The sequence below is a fragment of the Momordica charantia genome (genome assembly GCF_013281855.1).
Source record: "Momordica charantia cultivar OHB3-1 chromosome 7 unlocalized genomic scaffold, Mcharantia_2.0 BLBB01000007.1, whole genome shotgun sequence".
Taxonomy (NCBI): Eukaryota; Viridiplantae; Streptophyta; class Magnoliopsida; order Cucurbitales; family Cucurbitaceae; genus Momordica; species Momordica charantia.
In genome coordinates this window covers 16,528,877-16,548,658 of record NW_028275165.1, presented here as the reverse complement: position 1 = coordinate 16,548,658, position 19,782 = coordinate 16,528,877, and the positions used below count along the sequence as shown (strand labels likewise).

Here is a 19,782-nt window from a genome sequence, read left to right as displayed (position 1 = left end):
TAAATATCCTTGTGGGAACGATCCTTTTATTACTTGTTGCAATTATTTTGTGTACACTTGCATATCGTTTGACACATAGATTAGATTGTTAGGATAATATAAATGATAGCGGCTAACTTAAAGAGAAAATTTAATAGGAAGCATAATATTTTACAATATTGAAATATATATATGCACATCTACGTTAAGAGTAAATCAACATTTCCAGAATATTACAAAAAGTTGTCAAAATGTGAAAAATATACATATATATATATATAATATTTACACCATAAATACCTAAAAGTTTTGTCTGAGCCCAGGTTCGAATTGGGGACCACTAGTGTGTGAGACTAGCGTGATAACCAACTACACCACCCAGACTTGTGGAATATGACAGAACTAATAAATTATCTAAAAAATAATAACAAATTTTTATTATATTTTGTTTTTTTTTGTTTGAATATAAAATTCAAATTTTTTCTTGTGATAATTCAGATATTTCATGATATTTATATTGGACTTATTTGTTAGTTTTCATTTCTTTATGACATATTTACATACCTACAATAAATTGTGGAGGGATGAATAATTGAGAGGAAGACATAAATGGATCAAATTGATATATTTATGAGGTGTGCACGTTCATGGCGGCATTTAATAACTTCTTTTTATCTTTTATTAATACAAATATGATATAAAAAGTGAAAAAAAATAATGAATGATAAAATTGTCATGACATAATAAAGAAAATGTTTAAAGTTAAAAGGACAAATAGGAAAATAAAGTTTCTCCCTGTAGTCCATTTTATATATAACTAGTATTTATAAAACACCTGCATAGTTTTATTTTAAAGTATAAAAATATAAAAATTAATTAAATAGTTAAAACTTATAATATAATCGGACTCTTTTATATCTCAAAGTTTATCTTACTAAGTTTTTTTGTATTTTCCATATTTATCTCATAAAATCAACGTTTTAATAATTCTCATCACTCACAGATCCGGTTGATGTGACTAAAAAATTGAGAAGTGTCGACTACTTGAAAGTTTCTCATAAGTAAACACAACAAGCAAGAATAAACATATGAAAAAGACACATATTCATGGATTTTTCATCCTTTTCTGTTCCTAAACATAACGATGCATAAAAGAAAGAGGAAAAAAAAACGCAAGCATGTCAATCTCTTGTAATCTTTTTGAATTAGGTAATCAAAATCTTATTTGAAATTACAATTATTAACATTGCATCGAAAGAAAAACTAAAATTTAAACATTAGATTAAAAAAGATAAGAAAAACACAAGACATTGATTAAAGAAGAAAAAAATACCGGATAAAGAATGCTCAAATTTTGGTGAGAAAAAAATTGGAATGAAGGGTAAGAAAATGCTCTTTATATAGTCGAAAAGGATAAATAGTTACAAAACGTTTGAATTCCTTATTTATTATAATTAAAAATAAGTTATAGTTTTTCTAAATTAATTCATAGAAACAAAAGAAAAAATAACGTAGCTTAACCATTTGAGCTATGCTCGATTTGACTACCTTTTTACCATCTTTAACTCTTAAAAAAAGAGACCATTATACATATGTATTTTTAAATATCCATCTAATCAACTAAATTTTATTAGTTCACTCATATATGAGGGTAGAGATTCGAATGAGATAGATGGCGGGAAGTTATATTCTTTTAAATTATTTAAAAAAGATAAAAGATAAATCTCCGTTGAACTTCTTGATTGGTTACATGGAGATTATTTTCAAAGATGAGCTCTTGCCCTTTTATTTTTATACTTGTAAATTAATACAAGGAATAAGTAATCCCAATAAGGAACTTGATTTTTCAACTTTCCAATTAAGGAAAATAAATAAAATGCTTATTTCACTCCCAACTCTTCATATATATATATATATATATATATATACACTATTGGAGATAGGATACACATCACTTAAGAAACGTGACCAAAATGGTACTTAAAATGCTAAGAAACTTTATACAATATATTAAGGAATTGAAACAACGATAATAGCTCCCTCTCCTATTCTTGGTTAGTTAAAAAAAGTGCTAAGTACTGCTAGGGACATGTTTATGTAACATTCTCATTTATTGTTTTTCGTTTTTTTAAGAAATATAAGCATTTGAGAATTTCCTATTTCTCGTTACACATTTAAAATAGTTTCTAAAATAATGTCTAGATTTTAGAAACAATAAAATAAAGTTCTTAAAGTATTATTTTGTCGTTTTGACTTATAAAATACTTAATAAATATAACATAAAGATTGAATGTTTAACTAATAAATAATAATAATAATTTTCATATAAAAATTTACTTCTTAAAAAAATTCCTTGGGTTTTTTCTGGGTACGAAAATGTGCTATATTTTTTCTCCAAATAATTACATATCATTTTAATTTTCTCTAATTTTAATGTATTGATTTAAATATAGTAAAATAAAAATCATAAAAGAGCAAAAATTACACCTAGAATATAGTTTCCATTCATGTAAAAAACCATTATAACTTTTCAATCGTAGGCTAATTAAAACGGGGAAATTACGCTTCTCCTGGTCATTATTGAATGTTTGATAGCTGAGTTAGAAAAATGCAAAAATATAGGTTATTTTTTTAAAAAATAATGAGGTCATAATAGAGATAGTTCCTCATGAGTACTTTCTTAGAACCAAGCCAATGACTATACTATTTAACTATAACTATTGCTTTAATTGAAAGTGTTTGGGTTTGTTGCAAATTTGGTCCATATGAATTTGGATGATTTTCAATGTAATCCTTATAGTATCAAAAAGTTTCAATTCAGTCCTTATGATTTGATTTAATTTTAATTTGATCCTATAATTTGGTTAAATTTTATAAATTATCTCATTTTCTATTTACAGGTAAATGAACTTTTAAGTTTAGTTGACTATGTTAGATAATTGTATTGAGGTTTAAATCTAAGTAAAAATACTAATAATAATAATAATAAATATAAATATAAATATAAATGTTTGGTTGGTAAAAAGCAATTTAGGGATAATTTATAAAATTTTACCCAACACCTGGAACCAAATTCCAAATCGAAATCAAATCCAAATCATACACAAGTAAAATGAAACATTATATCATAACAACCAAATTAAAACTGAATTCTAATTATAGAAACCAAATTGGTGGTTTAAATATAAACATCTATTTTGTTCGGTCCATCTTGACTAATCTCACGAGACAACCACCTGACTCTACAACATTTGATGTCGAAAAACACATCAGAATTACTACTTCTTAAGGTAGGTGACCATAGCGAGATTTGAACTCATTCCCTTGCTAAATTTTTTGAAATATAGTCATAAATTTTTTTAAATTACAGAATAAAAACTAACATTTTAAAAATATAAACACAAATAATTATATATAGAAACTAAAATAAATATTTCAATAATTTCATGGCCAAAAGTATAGTACAGGGAGCCATGATTAAAAATTCAGTGTCGCATACTATTTAGGTGACCGGATGACAAGAATGAGCTACACCACTCTGCACATCAGAGTTTGGCTAAACCTAAAACATCTTATTCAAAATAACAAGAGAATATTAGAGGAACAAATAATTGCATAACCTTAATTCCATTTACAACCCAGAAAAGAAAAAACTTTCATTCCATCCTCAACAGAAAAAGGCAGAATGCTCCAACCACAGTAGTAGCCAAAAACAGACTGCAAAATTCTGTGTTCTGATATCAAAAGAACATATGGAAGCACTGGAAAGAAATGGAACAAACTCAGCTTATATAACATTCTTCCGCCTCTTTTTTCGGAGGTAAAATACTGTCAGTTCTGTTTGGCGTTAACTAAAAACGTGCAGTAAGTGTTCAAAAAATGGGAAGATCTGACCACAATCAAGTCATGTCTTCTTCGTTCAGATTCTCTCCAAGGAGGTCGTCATCATATGACACTGGTACTCTTATTCTATCGTGAACAGACAATCGATTTTCTTCAGAATTTGGTTGTTTAGATTGATTTTGCTCTGGAGTAAAGCTCTGGGCGATACCCGGTTGATCTCGTGAAGATCCATCAGAGAAGATGTGGGGAAGAACCTTTTCAGAGTTCTCTTTCTCAGTTCCTGTTGCTTCCCCCCTGAGATTTGGTTGCTTAAATTGTTTCTGCCCCATCATTATGAACCAAAAAACGTGTGACTGTGATTGTCATACTACCAAATTTGTAATAACTAATAAAGACTTCAAAAACACAATTAAAAGTATAACTCTTCAAAACACAATAAAATCCAAGAGAGAAGAAAACATAATATAAGCCATTTGAGAACTGTCAGATAGAAGCTCCCTGGCAAACTGAGGCCACTCAGAATAAGATGAAAGATTCGGAAAGATGAAAATTTTGCCTTGAGTTGACTATGAAACAAAACAATTTAAAAATTGTGGATTTAGAGGCATTCTTTCCTCTTGTAGAGGCCGCATTAGTTCATTCTTTGTAGGAAGACATCTCTGGATTTAGGTCACATCATTTGGAGTTATCAGTTCGCTCGTTTGATTGGGGATGGTTTTTTTGGAGACCCTTTGGAGTTTGTGTAACTTGTAACAAGGATTGTTACCGGAGGATTTTGAGCTTTTTTTTTCTTTTTTTTTTTTAATTAAGTATCTACATTGAGATAAATATTAGAATCTTTAGGAGTTGAGAGTTCTCATCCTCAGTTAGGTTTAATGGCTGTATCTCTGCCGATTTTTTTAATTATTGGCAAGGCCTTATTTTTTTGGATTGGAGATTTTTCTTGTTTTGTAAGGTCAAGGCCTGGAGTGGCTCCTTTTCTGAACTCTCAGCCTTTTAGACCGTGGTGTTGGCCTAAATTGATCCTTTTGTAGATTACAATTCTTCTTGATGAAAGGTAAATTTCTTGATAATAAAATAAATAAATAAGCATCTTCCAAGAATATTGATAACATTTTCCTATGCGACCAGGATAGGAGTAGCACATTCATATGACACAAATAAAAGAATAAGTCGCCTATTAGTCTTCCGAGTGAAAAACTACGTCAAACAAGTTTAGTTACACACCTCAAATTCCTTCGCTCGTTTCATAATCTCTTTATAGGCATTTGGTTCCCGGGTTTTGATGATGCTCCATAATATACCACCTCCTGTTCGAAAGCGCCGGCCATCTGCAGTCATCTGACCTCCACAAGCCTGAACTGCATTGACCTGGAGTTCCGAAATGTCAACTTGTATACACACACACAGATCATACGGGTGTTGTGTAGTAAAATAAGAGAAGTGCTAATATCAGTTCAAGCAACATCAACCATTGGTTTATAAGTATTCTTCCTATCTCTAGGGAAGCGTCATTAGTAACTCAAAAGGGCTGGCGGGGCCTTCAGAATAGACTAAGTACTAAACCAATAAATTTCAAACCCTGGGACCAACAAATGAGACCAAGTACTAGACACCAAGAATATGACAGTTAAAAATATATATTCAAACTTCTCACTTTCATTGCATTTCAATGGAGTCAACAAGAATAATCGGGTGGAATACACATTTTTTGGAATTGGATGCCAAAGAGTGACCAATGCTTAAGTTTAGTAAAGGACAAATCTTACAGAGATCGTAACCAACATATATATGCTGGGATAATAACATCATCTTATATAGCACAGACGAAGTGGTCCAGCCATGGTGGTTCACAGCTCAGAGAACAAGGTTAAAAGTAGCAAAATGGCTTCAGCAACAGAATCTGCAAGGGTAGTAAATAATACTGATTAAATATGAAGAGTGACTGTGTGGTATGATACTTGCTGGAGTGGATGGCCATGGTTAGGCAGGCCAGTCAAAAATTAAGTTCAACCGAAAATTTTCACCTTTTAGCAGGAAGAGGGCAGAATCATTCGTGACCTCAGGAAAAGTATTGAGGATAGAAATAATAACTGAACAAAGGCATATGGCACAGAAGTAAAGTAATTCATGAGTTGTGCTCACTTAGGGCAGGAATGAAAACCCAAAAAGAAAAGGACTGATAAAACTCATATAGGTTGGTTTGATGAATAGGGGGAAAGAACTATAAAGTAGGACAAAATTAAAACAGAAAGGAAATTATATAACTAATGTTTTTTTTATAACCCAAAGTTGGAGCTTTGCTTTCCCATGATAGGGCATCCACGCCCGTCCCAAGACTTTGACCCGAGAGATATCAAGAATTTTTTTTTATTAAGCTCATCCAAAGGTTCGAACATGCAACCTCTGGGTAGGTGTTACACGGAGACTACATGCCCTTAGGCCTTACTAACAAGTCGTCTTGGGGCAATTGGACAACTGATGTTAATCGATAAGCAAAAAGATATTCTTATCACGTTCTAGTAAAATCAAAATACCTCGTTGATAAGTTCGCTTAATGCAGAGACTCCCAGACAACCTACAGCAGTGTACACCATGTATGATTTTTTCTCCTTCAAACGCCGGCATGTATCTAACACAAACCTGAGAGAAACAGAAATCAGAATAATATTACAACCAGAATACAAGTTCCTAACTAATTGCTACTTGTAAATCCATTAAAGTATATCCATTTTATGTGATTCACAAAAATAATATGGGTAATTAAGTAAGGAACGTGTGCTTGCAAGATTAGGAAATTCCAGTTAACCTGTTAATATCTGTGCCATTTGAACCTGACTCGCTAGTCTTTCTTTTGTTCTTCTTTTTCTTTGCCCGACGTCTACGGTTTTTACTTTTATGATCTATACTTGGTGCATGGACATCTGTAAGACTGCTTGTCTCTGTATCATGTGGTACGTTGCCGTCGACGAACTCTCCTTCTTCCACATCAGCCATTTCAACATCGTCATTTTCCAAGTCATCATCTTCATATATGGCATCGAGTACGTTCTCTTGTCCATCCATAAGATACCTTGACTATAGAAAATAATCAGACACTCTTGTTAATAGAAACAAAAATTTTAAGAAAATAATCAGACATTCGAGATAAACTATCAGGAAACTCATATGCAAAAAGAAAATGAAATCAACATTATATCTTTTGGGCGTTCAATGAGATAAAAACTACTCAAAAGTAAAATGCCAAAATTGGTTGCCAACACTATTGGAAGAATCTTAAGCAACTTCTTTCTCGAGCGAACTGCTAATTATGATGGCCCCAATCTTGTTCCTCGAAGAAAATAAGAATCTGGCTCTGGAAATTTTCTAATGAGGAAAGCTCCTTTTGGCTCAAAATTATTGCCCTAAAGTATGGCACTGATCATATTGGAAACTATAAACTAGTGCATACAAACAACAATCATAAGACTCTAAATATTTCATCCAAAAAAGAAGCACACAGTGATTCATCTCATGAACAGTCATCATTTCAGAACAAGAAAACAACAAAATGGAAATTTAACACACCACTTCAAAGTTTACACAACAGTCTCGCACTATTAATTGAAGGGTAGTATAAACCATAAAGAACGTAATAAAAAATGCTAAAATTGAGATGGGTGCAGTTCAAATGCAATCAAATTTGAAATCTGAAACATACCCAGAACGTGGAGAGAGGAAATAATCGAGTGGGGGGAAGGGGGATGAAACTTTTACTGTAAATCGAGAGTGAGGGGCCGATGGAGACAGGTATGAAGCTTTATCTAATGGAATTTATTGTGTATATTAGGGTAGAAAGTTCAGTTCATGAGGGAGGGAGCAATGGAGGAGGAATTGGGAATCGAGAGACGCCTGAATACTGAAACTACAGCGTGAGAATTGCGTCAAAAACTTTTTTATATGGGGAATTTATACTTCTTTCACAAATATATATATATAGATATATAAATGGGGGATTCATGCATATCCCATAGGTTAACAAAGGTTTCATTTTTACTCTTTTAAGTATAAATACTATTTTAGTGATAATTGGTAGAAGAAAAGTTGGATCTTCCAGCCCTATGTTGTATTAAAACAAAAAGATTTTATACTTTACAGATATTTATTTTGATTATTGTACTTTCAATTTAGTTCATTTTAGTCCATTAATTTTCAAAATGTTCGTTTTAGTCACTGTACTATTAAAAATGATAATTTTAATCTCTAATTTTTCTTAATCTCATTTTTCTACCACAATTTCAACATGATAGTACACTCAATGGATTTCTTGAAATATAATAATGACTTTATATTAAATGGTCTCTGTTACGTGTACACAGTTGTATAATAAATTTTATGAAAGAAAAAAAATCAAATGGCACATACTTTGTTTACTTACATAATTAATACATGCCTGTGAAGATAAGTAAAACTTCACCCAATATAGGTTGAGGGTCGTTCGGAGTTCAAGTTCGACATCTTAAATATGAAAATGTTAAGTTTGAGGGTTAAACGGAGGGGTAGGAAACCAATATTTTCTACTAGAGCTCCATCATGTACTATTTACATCAAAACCCTCAAAAAATGAGAGCTCGAGTGGAACAAAACAAATGATGTCAAATTCACAATTCTTCTCTTTGTTACAGGATAGAGCAACTTGGTAATCGCAAGGCTCGTAACCTTAAAGTCATGGTCCAAATCCTGTCTCCGCAAAATTTTATTTATTGTCTAAAAAACTGAAGTTTGATTTTAGTAACTAGTAATTAATTACTATTAATTTAGCTTTTTTAAATGATTGTGTTTACAACAGTTACCTAAGTAAGTTTTAGGTTGAAACTCGTCGGGTTGTCCAACAAACTCTTGACTTGACAAACCCACGGGATAACACACGAGTTTGACATCTTAAATTTGAAAATGTTAAATTTGAAGGTCAAATAGAGGGATAAATGAAGTGTAATAAGCACCCTATTATCTTTTTGTTAGTCAATTAACGGACAAATGAGGTTAAAGATTATTTAGAATAATTTTTTGAACTTTAGAGACTAAAGTATCAATTGAAATTTCAACCTCAAAAAATGAGTAGACACTTTTATCGCCTCATGTCCAACTAAAAAAATTATCTTAACGAGTCATAAATCATACATCATTTTCTAATATAATATCCATGAGTTATAAAATCACGATCGTTTGATAAACCATTATTTTTTTCTTTTTTGGTTTTTGAAAAACAGTCCTCTTTGATGACTCATTCAATTTTCAATTTTATGTTTTTTATAAATGTTTTTTAAATTCTAAGTAAATTTTAAAACGTAGAAAAAAAAAAAAGATTTATGATTTTGAAGGTCTCGTTTTCTTCTCCTCTTCAACTTTTTGTTTTCTGTGACATGTTTTTCTTTAACAAATTTATTTCTTCCTCTAAATTTTTTCATGCCTAAATTTCTATCTATGTAATTTATCATATTCTCTCAAACTTTTCATTTACTAACATTTTACTTTCATTTTTTTCCCCCTAAAAATTGAATCCAAACTTTTTTCTCTCTCAAATTTTATCATTTATAACATTTATTTTTCTATATAATCTAATTTCGTTGTAGCAAATATATCACCCATTTTTCTCTATCTAAATTTTGGCTCTTTCAATTTTATTTCACTTTCATTTTTTTATTTGATTTTCTCTAATAAATATATCTCGAATTCTTTTATGTATAAAATTTTGTTCTTTACTCCCATATGTTTAGTTCTACTCTCTTTCTCTAAAAAGGAAGGTTTAGAGAAAGAGAGAATAGTTAGGTCTTCGTTCCAAGAACAAATAATGTATTTTCTACGATTTTTTCTCCGATTCTATTTTTTAAATAATAAATATATATTTTAGTAACGGGTTATTTCTTTTGATAAAAAACTATTTTATTAAATTAATAATAAAATATTAAATATATTTTTTAAACTAATTATTTATACTTAAAATTTATATATTTATCCTTTGCAAAAAGAAAAAAAAAAATATATATATATATATATATATATATATATATATATGTATTTATCCCTCTTCTTAGGATGGTAATTCTAAAAATATTAAAATTAATTACTAAATCGGTAACTTTCCAAACGAAAAAACTTCATTCCCAAATGAGAATTCTTCGACTTAGATCGAACTAGACTTCAATTCCCGAAATAAGAGAATGAGGTTAGAATGATGACTAAAAATTTTCAAAATGAAGATGGAGGACATACTTCACCCCATGAATTATCATCTCTACTCTATATATCTTTTCGTCTAACTTTTAAAAAATAAAAAATAAAAAATATTTTCAAACAGTTTGTTTTATGTTTTTCGAAAACATAAAACAAAAACAAAAACAGTTATAAAAAATATATGACTTTTATTTTTCAAGAACTGAGAACAAAAACCATAAAAACAAAGAACAGAATCGGTCATGTGTATGGATATATTTATTATAATCAGTTGAATTATTATCTTTTTAAACTTCTGTTGGAATTGACATATTTTTTTGCATTTCTTGAAAGGATTGACATTTTTTTCCTTAAACTTCATCTTTAAAATTTAGCAAAACACAAATCTTCTTATCAAACACGAACCACACAATGAGGAAAAAGAATTATTGAGAGAGAGACAGGGAGAAGAAAAAGAAGATTTTTTTTAATTTTTTTTCCTTTTTGTTTGCTTTTGCAAATTTGGAGAAGAAGATGAAGATGGGAATTGTATTGAATGCAGGAAGGTGAAGAATTCCGCCTGTGTCCTACCAATCTCACCAATTTCAACAAATCCCATGGCCGAGACTCCTCGAAGACATTGTTACAAACGTCCACTCTCTCTCTTCTCTCTCTCTTAAACATCGACGACCCTTTCAAGAAACAAATCAACCGTTTCAGAAAAGCCATCAAATCCAAAAAAGCCTTTACGTTTCGAGAGAGAGAGAGACAGGGGTGCGTGTTAAAAATTTATTGTTATCCTTTCTAAACGGTGCGAGAGTGACCCCAATTCCGTTTCATTTCTCTCCGAATCTGCTTTCTCTTCTTCATCACTCAATCGCTCGGAGCTCAGTGCCTCCCCCAGATTCTGCTCCTCCTTCGTCCATTTCCAATTCCACTGGTAATTTTGTTATGGGGTTTCCTTTTCGCAATTGTGTCGGTTTGTGATCTGATTTCTTGCATACCCTTTTGTAGTTTCTGATATATTTCGTCGATTGGGGTCGAGAATTCCGCGAAAATGGGGTTGATTTCGGGGATCTTTATGGGGGTGATCTTTGGGATTGCATTGATGGCCGGGTGGCAGCACATGATGAGGCACAGAAGCACCAAAAGAGTTGCTAAGGTATCTGGATTGTCTTTTGCCCTTTAGGAAGGTTTTGGAATTTCTTTGGTTTATCATGCTCAAATTTATGCCAATTTTTGTTTATTATAAGTCTCTTTTTGCGCGCGCTCGTTCTCTGATTTAGTGTTTGCGTATATATTGTTGATAGGCTAATTTTGTAGCTTATTTGACGAATTTCTTGTGATATAATATACTGGTATCAGTTCCTTATGATTAGAAATGGCCTGGGAACTGTTTTCTTTTTAGGCTCGACTTGATTGGATCATGGCTGCTGGAGTTTTTCATTTATTTTTCCTGTGTTAAGGTATCTATAAAAGATTGCATTTAGACTAATCCACTAGCTTAAGCTGATTTAACATGGTATTAGAGTAGATAGTCTTGTGTTCGAACCCCTATAATGTCATTTCATCCCCATATTTTCAAGCCTACAAGTATGGAGGGTGTTAAATTATCTATAAAAGATTAAATTTACCATAACTCATCAACTTAAGCTTTTGGGTTGAATCATGCTTGACACCTTTGGTTATTTGGGGCTTTTGGGAGATTGCAACTCTCTATTCCTTTGTTAAGAAAGCACATTAGAAAATTATCTTAACTTATCAATATGGTCAATGGAAGACAGATTGCCAATGAAATGTTAGTATATAAAGTTTGGCCATGCATGTTTTCTGAGAACTTGTGTGTCTATTCCATTGAACAGGCCGTTGATATGAAAATTCTTGGTTCTCTCAGTAGAGATGATTTGAAGAAACTATGCGGGGATAATTTTCCTGAATGGATCTCTTTCCCAGTTTATGAACAGGTTCATGTTTTTTTCTTACCTCGTCCTTTCATTTTTTTGCTGATCATTATTGTGTTTACCGTAATGCATATCTTGAATGTGTGATGCTTTATCACACTAGTTGTATTATTGAAAAATATAATAAGATACTTTTTTGTTTATTAACATAAACAATAATGGTGGTTTTAATAATAATAATAATTTTTTGTGTTAAGGTTTCTGTTAATGATTTTAAGTTTGCTGAAAATTTTCCAGTGATGACTGATGAGCATTGTTCATGATGTCAAAGTTGGTTCTTGTGCCCACGATAGAGTTTGACGTTCGGATCTTATTTTTTTGAAATTATTATTATTATTAATTTTTTATATTTCTTAATGTTTGATTTTTCGCCCCTAAAGCCCAGTTGGCAGGAGCTTGGGGTCTCTTGGTCATACTGGCTTAGAGTCTCAAGTTCGAACCTTTTGGTGAGCTTAATATAAAAAATCCTTGATGTCCTTGGGCATAGAGTCCGGGTCTTGGGGCGGGCGTTGGTGCCCTGGGTATAGAGGAGCAAAGTTCCAACTCCTAGTTCTAAACAAAAAAAAATGTTTGATTTTTCTCGTACCCTGGACTTAACCATGTGTAGTTTTAGTGGGATGCCTTTGAAGGTTAGACTTTTTGTTTGAATTTCATTTTGAGAAGATCAAGTTCTTGTGTGATTTATTGCAAAAGAGAGGGCATATTGATTTGTATATCTGCTTTAGGTCATGAGCTAGCGAACCATCTCTTCTTTCCAATTCCCGTGAGTTTCCTTTTAAAACTATTGTACGAGTTTCTTTTTCAATTTGACATATGGTGACTTTTTCCCGAGGGATATTTAATCTCTCTTCTTTAGGTATATACTTTGGGGCGAGGCTAACATATAGAAGAAGATATTTTGAAAATGGTGCAGTCTCAGCTTTGTGTTAGTAATTTTTGTTGAAAAAGAGCATGGGTTTTTTCCTTTGAGCGATATACTTATTTCAATAGTCCTTTTCTTTTCCCTTTATCTACTTTGCATATTCAACTCTCATGGTGGCTTATGTATTAAAAACATTTCAATATGACTAGACTTGTTGTGACTAGTCATTGATTTTATTTGATTAGCCATGTGATGTCTATTGTATGTGAGCTCTTACTTCAATTGTATGTTTGTTGTATCATTTTAGGTGAAATGGCTTAACAAGCTGCTGAGCAAAATGTGGCCGTTTGTTGCAGATGTAAGTTTCTTTGCCGCATTTGCAGCGTAACAGTGTTAAACTTCATTTACAAAAATCCTACTCGTATCATAGCATTTATACAATTAAGATCAGAGTACTAAAGACATAACACATTTTTGTATGAAATGTGGTTTATATTTTACCCTCTATGCATTCGCTCGAGTGGCCTTTAGGAGGTCTACGAAATAATGATGTTGAGAATCCATATAAATGAATTAAATTTACCCAATCCATCAGCTTAAACTTTTGGGTTGAGTGGTGGTTTATTCATCCTTAACATGGTATCAGAGTGGGAGGTCACGTATTCGAACCCCTACATTGTTGTTCCCCCATTTATATTGATTTTCACTTGTTGGACCTTGTCAATTATCCAAGCGCACAAGTGTGGGAGAGTGTTGAGAATCCATATAAATGAATTAAATTTACCCAACCCATTAGCTTAAGCTTTTGGGTTGAGTGGTTTATTCATCCTTAACAAATGAAGATATGTTTTAAATGTTATTACTATCTATAGACTGAACATTTTTGTTGCTTTAATACTCAAGAGTATGCAAGTATGTTTTATTACTTTTGATAGAAAACCGTCGATCATATTGCATTTTCAGATGACCTCATATTCTCTTTTGAGTTTCCTAAATTTATCTGCCCACTTGCAGGCAGCAGAATTGGTTATAAAGGAATCTGTTGAACCTCTGCTGGAAGAGTACAGACCCCCAGGAATTACTTCATTAAAGTTCAGCAAGTTATCTCTTGGTTCAGTGGCACCAAAAATTGAAGGTATGATTATTTGGTATCCCCCCACAGCCTCTATGTTTGTTGGTTGTTGTTACAACTTCAAATCCTCTCCTATATATCGTTTTCCTTGAAAATATGACGAGAGCCCTGATGTTATAATTGCCTCGTGGCATCATTAATCCTATATTTCTTTGATTGACATAGGATCTGCACCTGGTAAAGAAATTATTATTCTCATGATTTGTAAAACGTGATGGTGATGGTTCTGTGTACGGCCTTTTTGCTTATAATATACCTGATTTTGTCTTTCTTTGTTTCACTACATATGTTTAATCAACACTTAACTGAATTTACCACCCTTTCATTTGTCTTAACTGAAGTTTGATTTTCCTCCCTTCGTTGTATGGTTGGTTAGTGTTTTTTTTTTCCTTTTGTTGGCCTGTTTTTATTTTCTCTCTTGTGCATGCCTATGCTTGCAAGATCGAAGTTGAGAGAGGAACACAAACCTCTGTCCCTTGCCTTCCTTGCCTTCCTTGCCATTTTCTCAGTTCTAGTGTTCTATTTGAAGAAAATACTTGTCATTTCCCAATTTCTAGTCAAAGTATTCTCAACCATTGAATATTGCTTTTTAGTGTTGGAAATTCCTTATAATTGCAGGTATACGTGTTCAGAGTCTAAAGAAAGGTCAGATCACAATGGATATTGATTTTCGATGGGGTGGAGATCCAAGCATCATTTTAGGTGTTGAAGCTGCACTTGTTGCTTCAATACCTATTCAGGTAGGTGCATGAAATATTTGGTAGTTTTTTTTTTTCAGGTTAAATGACATGTATAGTCCTTGAACTTTCAAGCTATGTCTGATAGGTTCTAACTCATAGGTCCTTAAACTTTCAATTTTTGTCTAATAGGTTCCTATACCTTAAAAGTGTCTATATTATATGGTAAATAGTAAAAGCCTTGGAGGGAATGGGTTCAAACCATGGTGGCCACCTAGGATTTAATATCCTACCAGTTTCCTTAGCAATCAAATATAGTAGGGTCACACTCACACCACGGTCATCTTGTGAGATTAATCAATGTGTGCATAAGCCTCAAACACTCACGAATATAAAAAAAATACTTGTTTTTAAAATTCACAATCCTATTCGACACAAAATTGATAGAATCCTAGGATCTTGACTTTTCAATTGTGTCTAATAGGTCAATAAATTTGTCTAATAGGCGACATAAAATTGTGGACCTACTAGAGGCAACTTGAAAGTTTAGAGAGCTTGTAGTTTAACCATTTTTTAAAATCTTATATGTGTTACTATACTTTGCAAGTGTTGGATCATGATAGTATTTATTTGGCTAATGCTATCATTTTTTCTGCTGCAGCTGAAGGACCTTCAAGTTTTTACTGTTATTCGGGTTATTTTTCAACTTGCTGAAGAGATACCCTGTATTTCTGCTGTTGTTGTCGCCCTACTTGCTGAGGTACATTTTAATATGGCATTGATGTGGCTACGAAGGTTGATGGTTTGTTTAATCGTACTGTTGAATATTAATTTACCTCCCTTGAAGAAATGTAAAATTGAATCCTCGCCCTGAATTTATGATGTAACTGTTTCCATATTCCTAGACATTTAGTCATTTAGATACTTAAAAACTAGAGCATTTGAACAGGAGAAAACGCTTTAAAAGTAGAATTAAACCATACCAAGAATATTACTTGGTACAACCGTACAATCACAAGATTGCCTTCTGAATTAGTTCCACCGAATATAAATATTATGCCATTTTGAAGTTACAAAATTTTTTTTATACTCTTTACAAATGTACTTTTCCAAGAACTCGAAATTTAAAATGGAAGCTAAGCTATCTCTATCTCCATGCTTATTATCCTTGCTTCACAAGCCTAGAACATTGTATTGAATATTAAATGACATTTTAATGAGATTGTCCGGGCTAACTTTTTGGCAAGTGTTCGAAGTCATTGAACTTATGGAATGCTACATTTTTTTTCAGCCGGAGCCAAAAATTTTATATAATCTCAAGGCCGTTGGTGGAAGCCTAACTGCTATTCCTGGAATTTCAGATATGATTGATGTAAGTTTCTTTTGGTATTTTGACTTTTCAAAATTTTTAGTATTTATCTTTTTGTTATATGTTTAGATATTTTACATTGCTCATGCTTGTACCACATAATGCAGGATACCGTGGATACAATTGTTTCCGATATGCTCAAATGGCCACATAGGATTGTTGTTCCAATTGGTGGCATACCTGTCGATTTAAGGTTACATAATCTCTCTTTTGTTTCCCTCTGCATCTATGAAATTGGGGCGAGATATTTATTAGTCTGTATCTGCTCTTACCCTTGAGCAATTGTTTTTTTTCCTCTGAATAAAATTTGCAGTGAGTTAGAGCTTAAACCACAAGGAAAGCTTACCCTGACAGTTCTGAAAGCTAACAGCTTGAAGAACATGGAAATGATAGGAAAATCGGATCCTTATGCTGTTGTGCATATTCGGCCACTATTCAAATACAAAACAAAGACAGTTGAGAACAACCTCAACCCTGTTTGGAATGAGGAATTCGAATTGATTGTAGAAGACAAGGAGACACAGTCAGTTATCCTCGAGGTTTTGAACTTATACTCCTTGTTTTTATTCTTTGTTAATGTGCACTTCTTTGGTTTTTCCCCTCTCTTTATGGTTTGCAAGATGGTTCTATGTCTTCGGAAGCATCAGGTCCATCTGTCATTCACCCGTTATCTCAGTTGATTACTCGGTGTTTATTCAGTATAAGAATTACACACAACACGCGAGAAGGCTGGATTTATATATAGAATTACACGGTGCTTGCTTGAATATGGACTAAATGCTAATGGCAAAACCTGAAGATTGTGATGTCTGCCTGTAAGAACTGGGCAGAAACCTTCATTCCCTATCTATCATAACAGCCTACCCCTGCTGTGGAGTTGTTGATCTGAACCGATTGTAGTAAGTAGTAATTTACGGCATTTGTTTACACTTTGAACAGGTTTATGATCAGGATATTGGTCAAGATAAGCAACTGGGGATAGCGAAATTACCTCTGATTGATCTTCGAGGAGAGGTCACTAAGGAGATTGAGCTGCGATTGCTTGCATCGCTCAACACACTGAAAGTGAAAGACAAGAAAGATCGAGGAACTCTCACAGTCAAGGTAGAGTTCAATCCTTTAATGAAAACGTGTTTGCATAACTATTCCTCTTGCTCCCTATCATTCAGAACCACTGAAATAGTTCTATAGAATAATTAGAGTTCAATTCTTTGATGAAAACATGTTTGCATAACTATTCCTTTTGCTCCCTATTATTCAGAACCACAGAAATAGTTCTATAGAATAAGTAGACCGACATCTTATTCTTGCGTGTTATTATTCAGAACCACTGAAATAGTTCTATAGAGTAATTAGAGTTCAATTCTTTGATGAAAACATGTTTGCATAACTATTCCTTTTGCTCCCTATTATTCAGAACCACAGAAATAGTTCTATAGAATAATTAGAGTTCAATTCTTTGATGAAAACATGTTTGCATGTTTTTAAAGATACTTCTACAGACTGTAAAGGTATTTTACTGTATTTATTCGCGTTGTTACCCAGGTTCATTACCACGAGTTTAACAAGGAGGAGCAGTTGGACGCTCTGGGAAAGGAGAAGCAGATCCTTGAAGAGAGAAAGAAACTCAAGGAGGAAGGAGTTTTGGGCAGCACAATGGATGCCCTTGAGGGAGCTGCATCCTTTGTTGGGTCTGGCCTTGGCAGTGGAGTTGGAATGGTAGGTAGCGGCATTGGCAGCGGTGTTGGTCTTGTCAGTAACAGCATCAACGCTGGAGTTGGCATGGTCGGGAGTGGCCTTGGTGCTGTTGGCAGTGGCCTCTCGAAAGCTGGAAGGTTTATGGGGCGGACCATCACCGGGCAATCCACCCACTCCAGAAGGGGCAGTTCTTCTTCAACCCCAAGCAGCGCCCAGGAAAATGGTGGATCGAAGCCGTGGTAGTATGTTCGATCGTGCAGTGTGACAGGTAGGAATTGTGAAATATCTCAACTGGGTTTGTACCGTTTAAAATTCTTTCGTCTCGTTCTTCATCTCGTAGTGATTTCATGTGTTCTTATCTATTAGAATTGGAAAAGTTTGCATAAATTTTGTAAAGTTCTTCCATACAATGTGCATTTGTTGCAGAAGAATAACTTGTGAAAATTTAGTCTGTATGCATCTGTTTTGAATCACGTCGAATAAATGTAATTTATTACTATGACTAGCGTTCTTTTTCTCTTATTAGAAACTGAATTAGTTTTCTGTTTCATGTTTAATGAGGAAGTTGAATCCTTTTATAGTTGTTTGATTTGATTGGAGATGCCATTGTTTGATAGCTCAAGAGCTTAGAATTTTTCATTTTACTTGAAACTGTGTACTTTAGTGGGACTAGTTTATATAGTTCAGGTGTTTGCTTGAAAGAAAAATGGTTTACTTCAAAACGTTTGTTCTTTGTTTGAGTCGGAAAAAAATTTAAAATACTATTATGGTTCCTGTACTTTCAGCTTTTGTTCATTTTCGTTATTCTACTTTTAGTTTTTGTCTATTTTAGTCTTTTCATTTTCGAAACGCTTGTTTTGATTCGTGTAGTTTTAAAAAGTGTTCATTTTATTTTCTTATCTATTTTTCTTTCTATCATGATTTCAACCCGATACTACACAATATAATTTCAAGTTAGAAATTTACATTAAAAAGCTTCCATTGTCTAACTTTTATAAATAGGAACCAAAATACAAGGACAAAAACAAACCTTTTAAAAGTAGAAAGACTAAGCGAACTGAAGTTGAAAATACAAGGACCAAAATATATAGAAGTTGAGAGACTAATAAAGCCGAAAGTATCGAGATCAAAATAACATTTTAACCAAAGAAAAATGATTAGTTTTAAAGGGAGGTAGGGTATGAAGCAATATCAAGGTGATGAAGTTGAGAACTCAAGAAAAATAACAACAAATGAAGTCGTAACTCATTAAAAAGTTTCAAATACAGAGACCAAAATAGGCATTTTGAAAGTAGAGATACTAGAGAACTAAGTAGTATTCTAGTCAAATAAAAAAATTACAATAAGTTTTAAAAGGTGATATAAGGGTATGAGCGATATCAAGGTGATGAAGCTAAGAATTCAAGAAAAGCATGATGAGTTCAACTCGTTGGGAGGAAACAGACGAGTAGGAGAGGTGAGATCATTACTTTGGGTACTACTCTTAAATAAGGAGACAAACTCGTTCGAAAGACGAGTAAGAGAGGCGAGATCATCGCTTTGGATCCTACTCTTAAACGATTCCATTCATGGGCATTTAAGTGAGACAACAAAGACTGCCAAATACAACACACAACCATTACATCAAAGTGATTGAGCTGTTTTTGTAGGTTTGTTGGAGTTGAAAGTGAAGTTACTTAATGCCACATTTATTCACATTTTTGTTTCTTTCCTTAATACTATACTCCTTTTTGTTCTCACTCAATGCCTACAAGAAAAGTCTTCTTTCTTTCCTAATGCCCTTCGAAAACTACTTCTTAACTGTCTTTTTTTGGGCTAAAACTTTGCAACTCACACCTTACTGTTCCATCAGACAGAAAATACCGTTGTTGCTCGATACCGTTAAAATTTAGTGACCGCTTCTTCTTCTTCTGCCTGGCACGTCGTTTCAAATTTATTAACGGTTGTCTAGAAGACATGCTACATCGTTGTTTAATCAACAATATTAGTTGTATGAAGGACTATATAGAATAAAACTCGGAGATTAAAAAGACACAAATATTTTTAGAAATAGATGCATTTACTGCTAA

General features: G+C 32.8%; 2 protein-coding genes and 1 non-coding gene across 3 annotated transcripts; 1 reads left to right on the top strand and 2 right to left on the bottom strand.

Moving 5' to 3' along the window:
* Positions 1–289: 289 nt before the first annotated feature.
* TRNAV-CAC (transfer RNA valine (anticodon CAC)) lies at positions 290–363 on the bottom strand. Its single transcript has one exon. It is a non-coding gene; the product is annotated as a tRNA-Val (tRNA).
* A 3,095-nt stretch (positions 364–3,458) lies between these two features.
* LOC111020873 (phosphorylated adapter RNA export-like protein) lies at positions 3,459–7,756 on the bottom strand. The gene is made up of 5 exons (XM_022297669.2): positions 7,523–7,756; positions 6,632–6,900; positions 6,360–6,465; positions 5,050–5,193; positions 3,459–4,142 (listed from the first exon to the last, which is right to left on the bottom strand). The coding sequence occupies exons 2-5, from the start codon at positions 6,886–6,888 to the stop codon at positions 3,879–3,881; spliced, it is 771 nt and encodes a 256-aa protein (XP_022153361.1). The 5' UTR covers positions 6,889–6,900; positions 7,523–7,756; the 3' UTR covers positions 3,459–3,878.
* Positions 7,757–10,423: 2,667 nt separating this feature from the next.
* Positions 10,424–18,212, top strand: NTMC2T4 (Calcium-dependent lipid-binding (CaLB domain) family protein). The gene is made up of 12 exons (XM_022292560.2): positions 10,424–10,954; positions 11,029–11,176; positions 11,877–11,978; positions 13,145–13,195; positions 13,852–13,972; positions 14,588–14,709; positions 15,308–15,406; positions 15,938–16,018; positions 16,123–16,208; positions 16,329–16,554; positions 16,955–17,119; positions 17,561–18,212. Exons 2-12 carry the CDS (start codon positions 11,072–11,074, stop codon positions 17,954–17,956), a joined length of 1,554 nt encoding a protein of 517 aa, XP_022148252.1. The 5' UTR covers positions 10,424–10,954; positions 11,029–11,071; the 3' UTR covers positions 17,957–18,212.
* Positions 18,213–19,782: the final 1,570 nt, after the last annotated feature.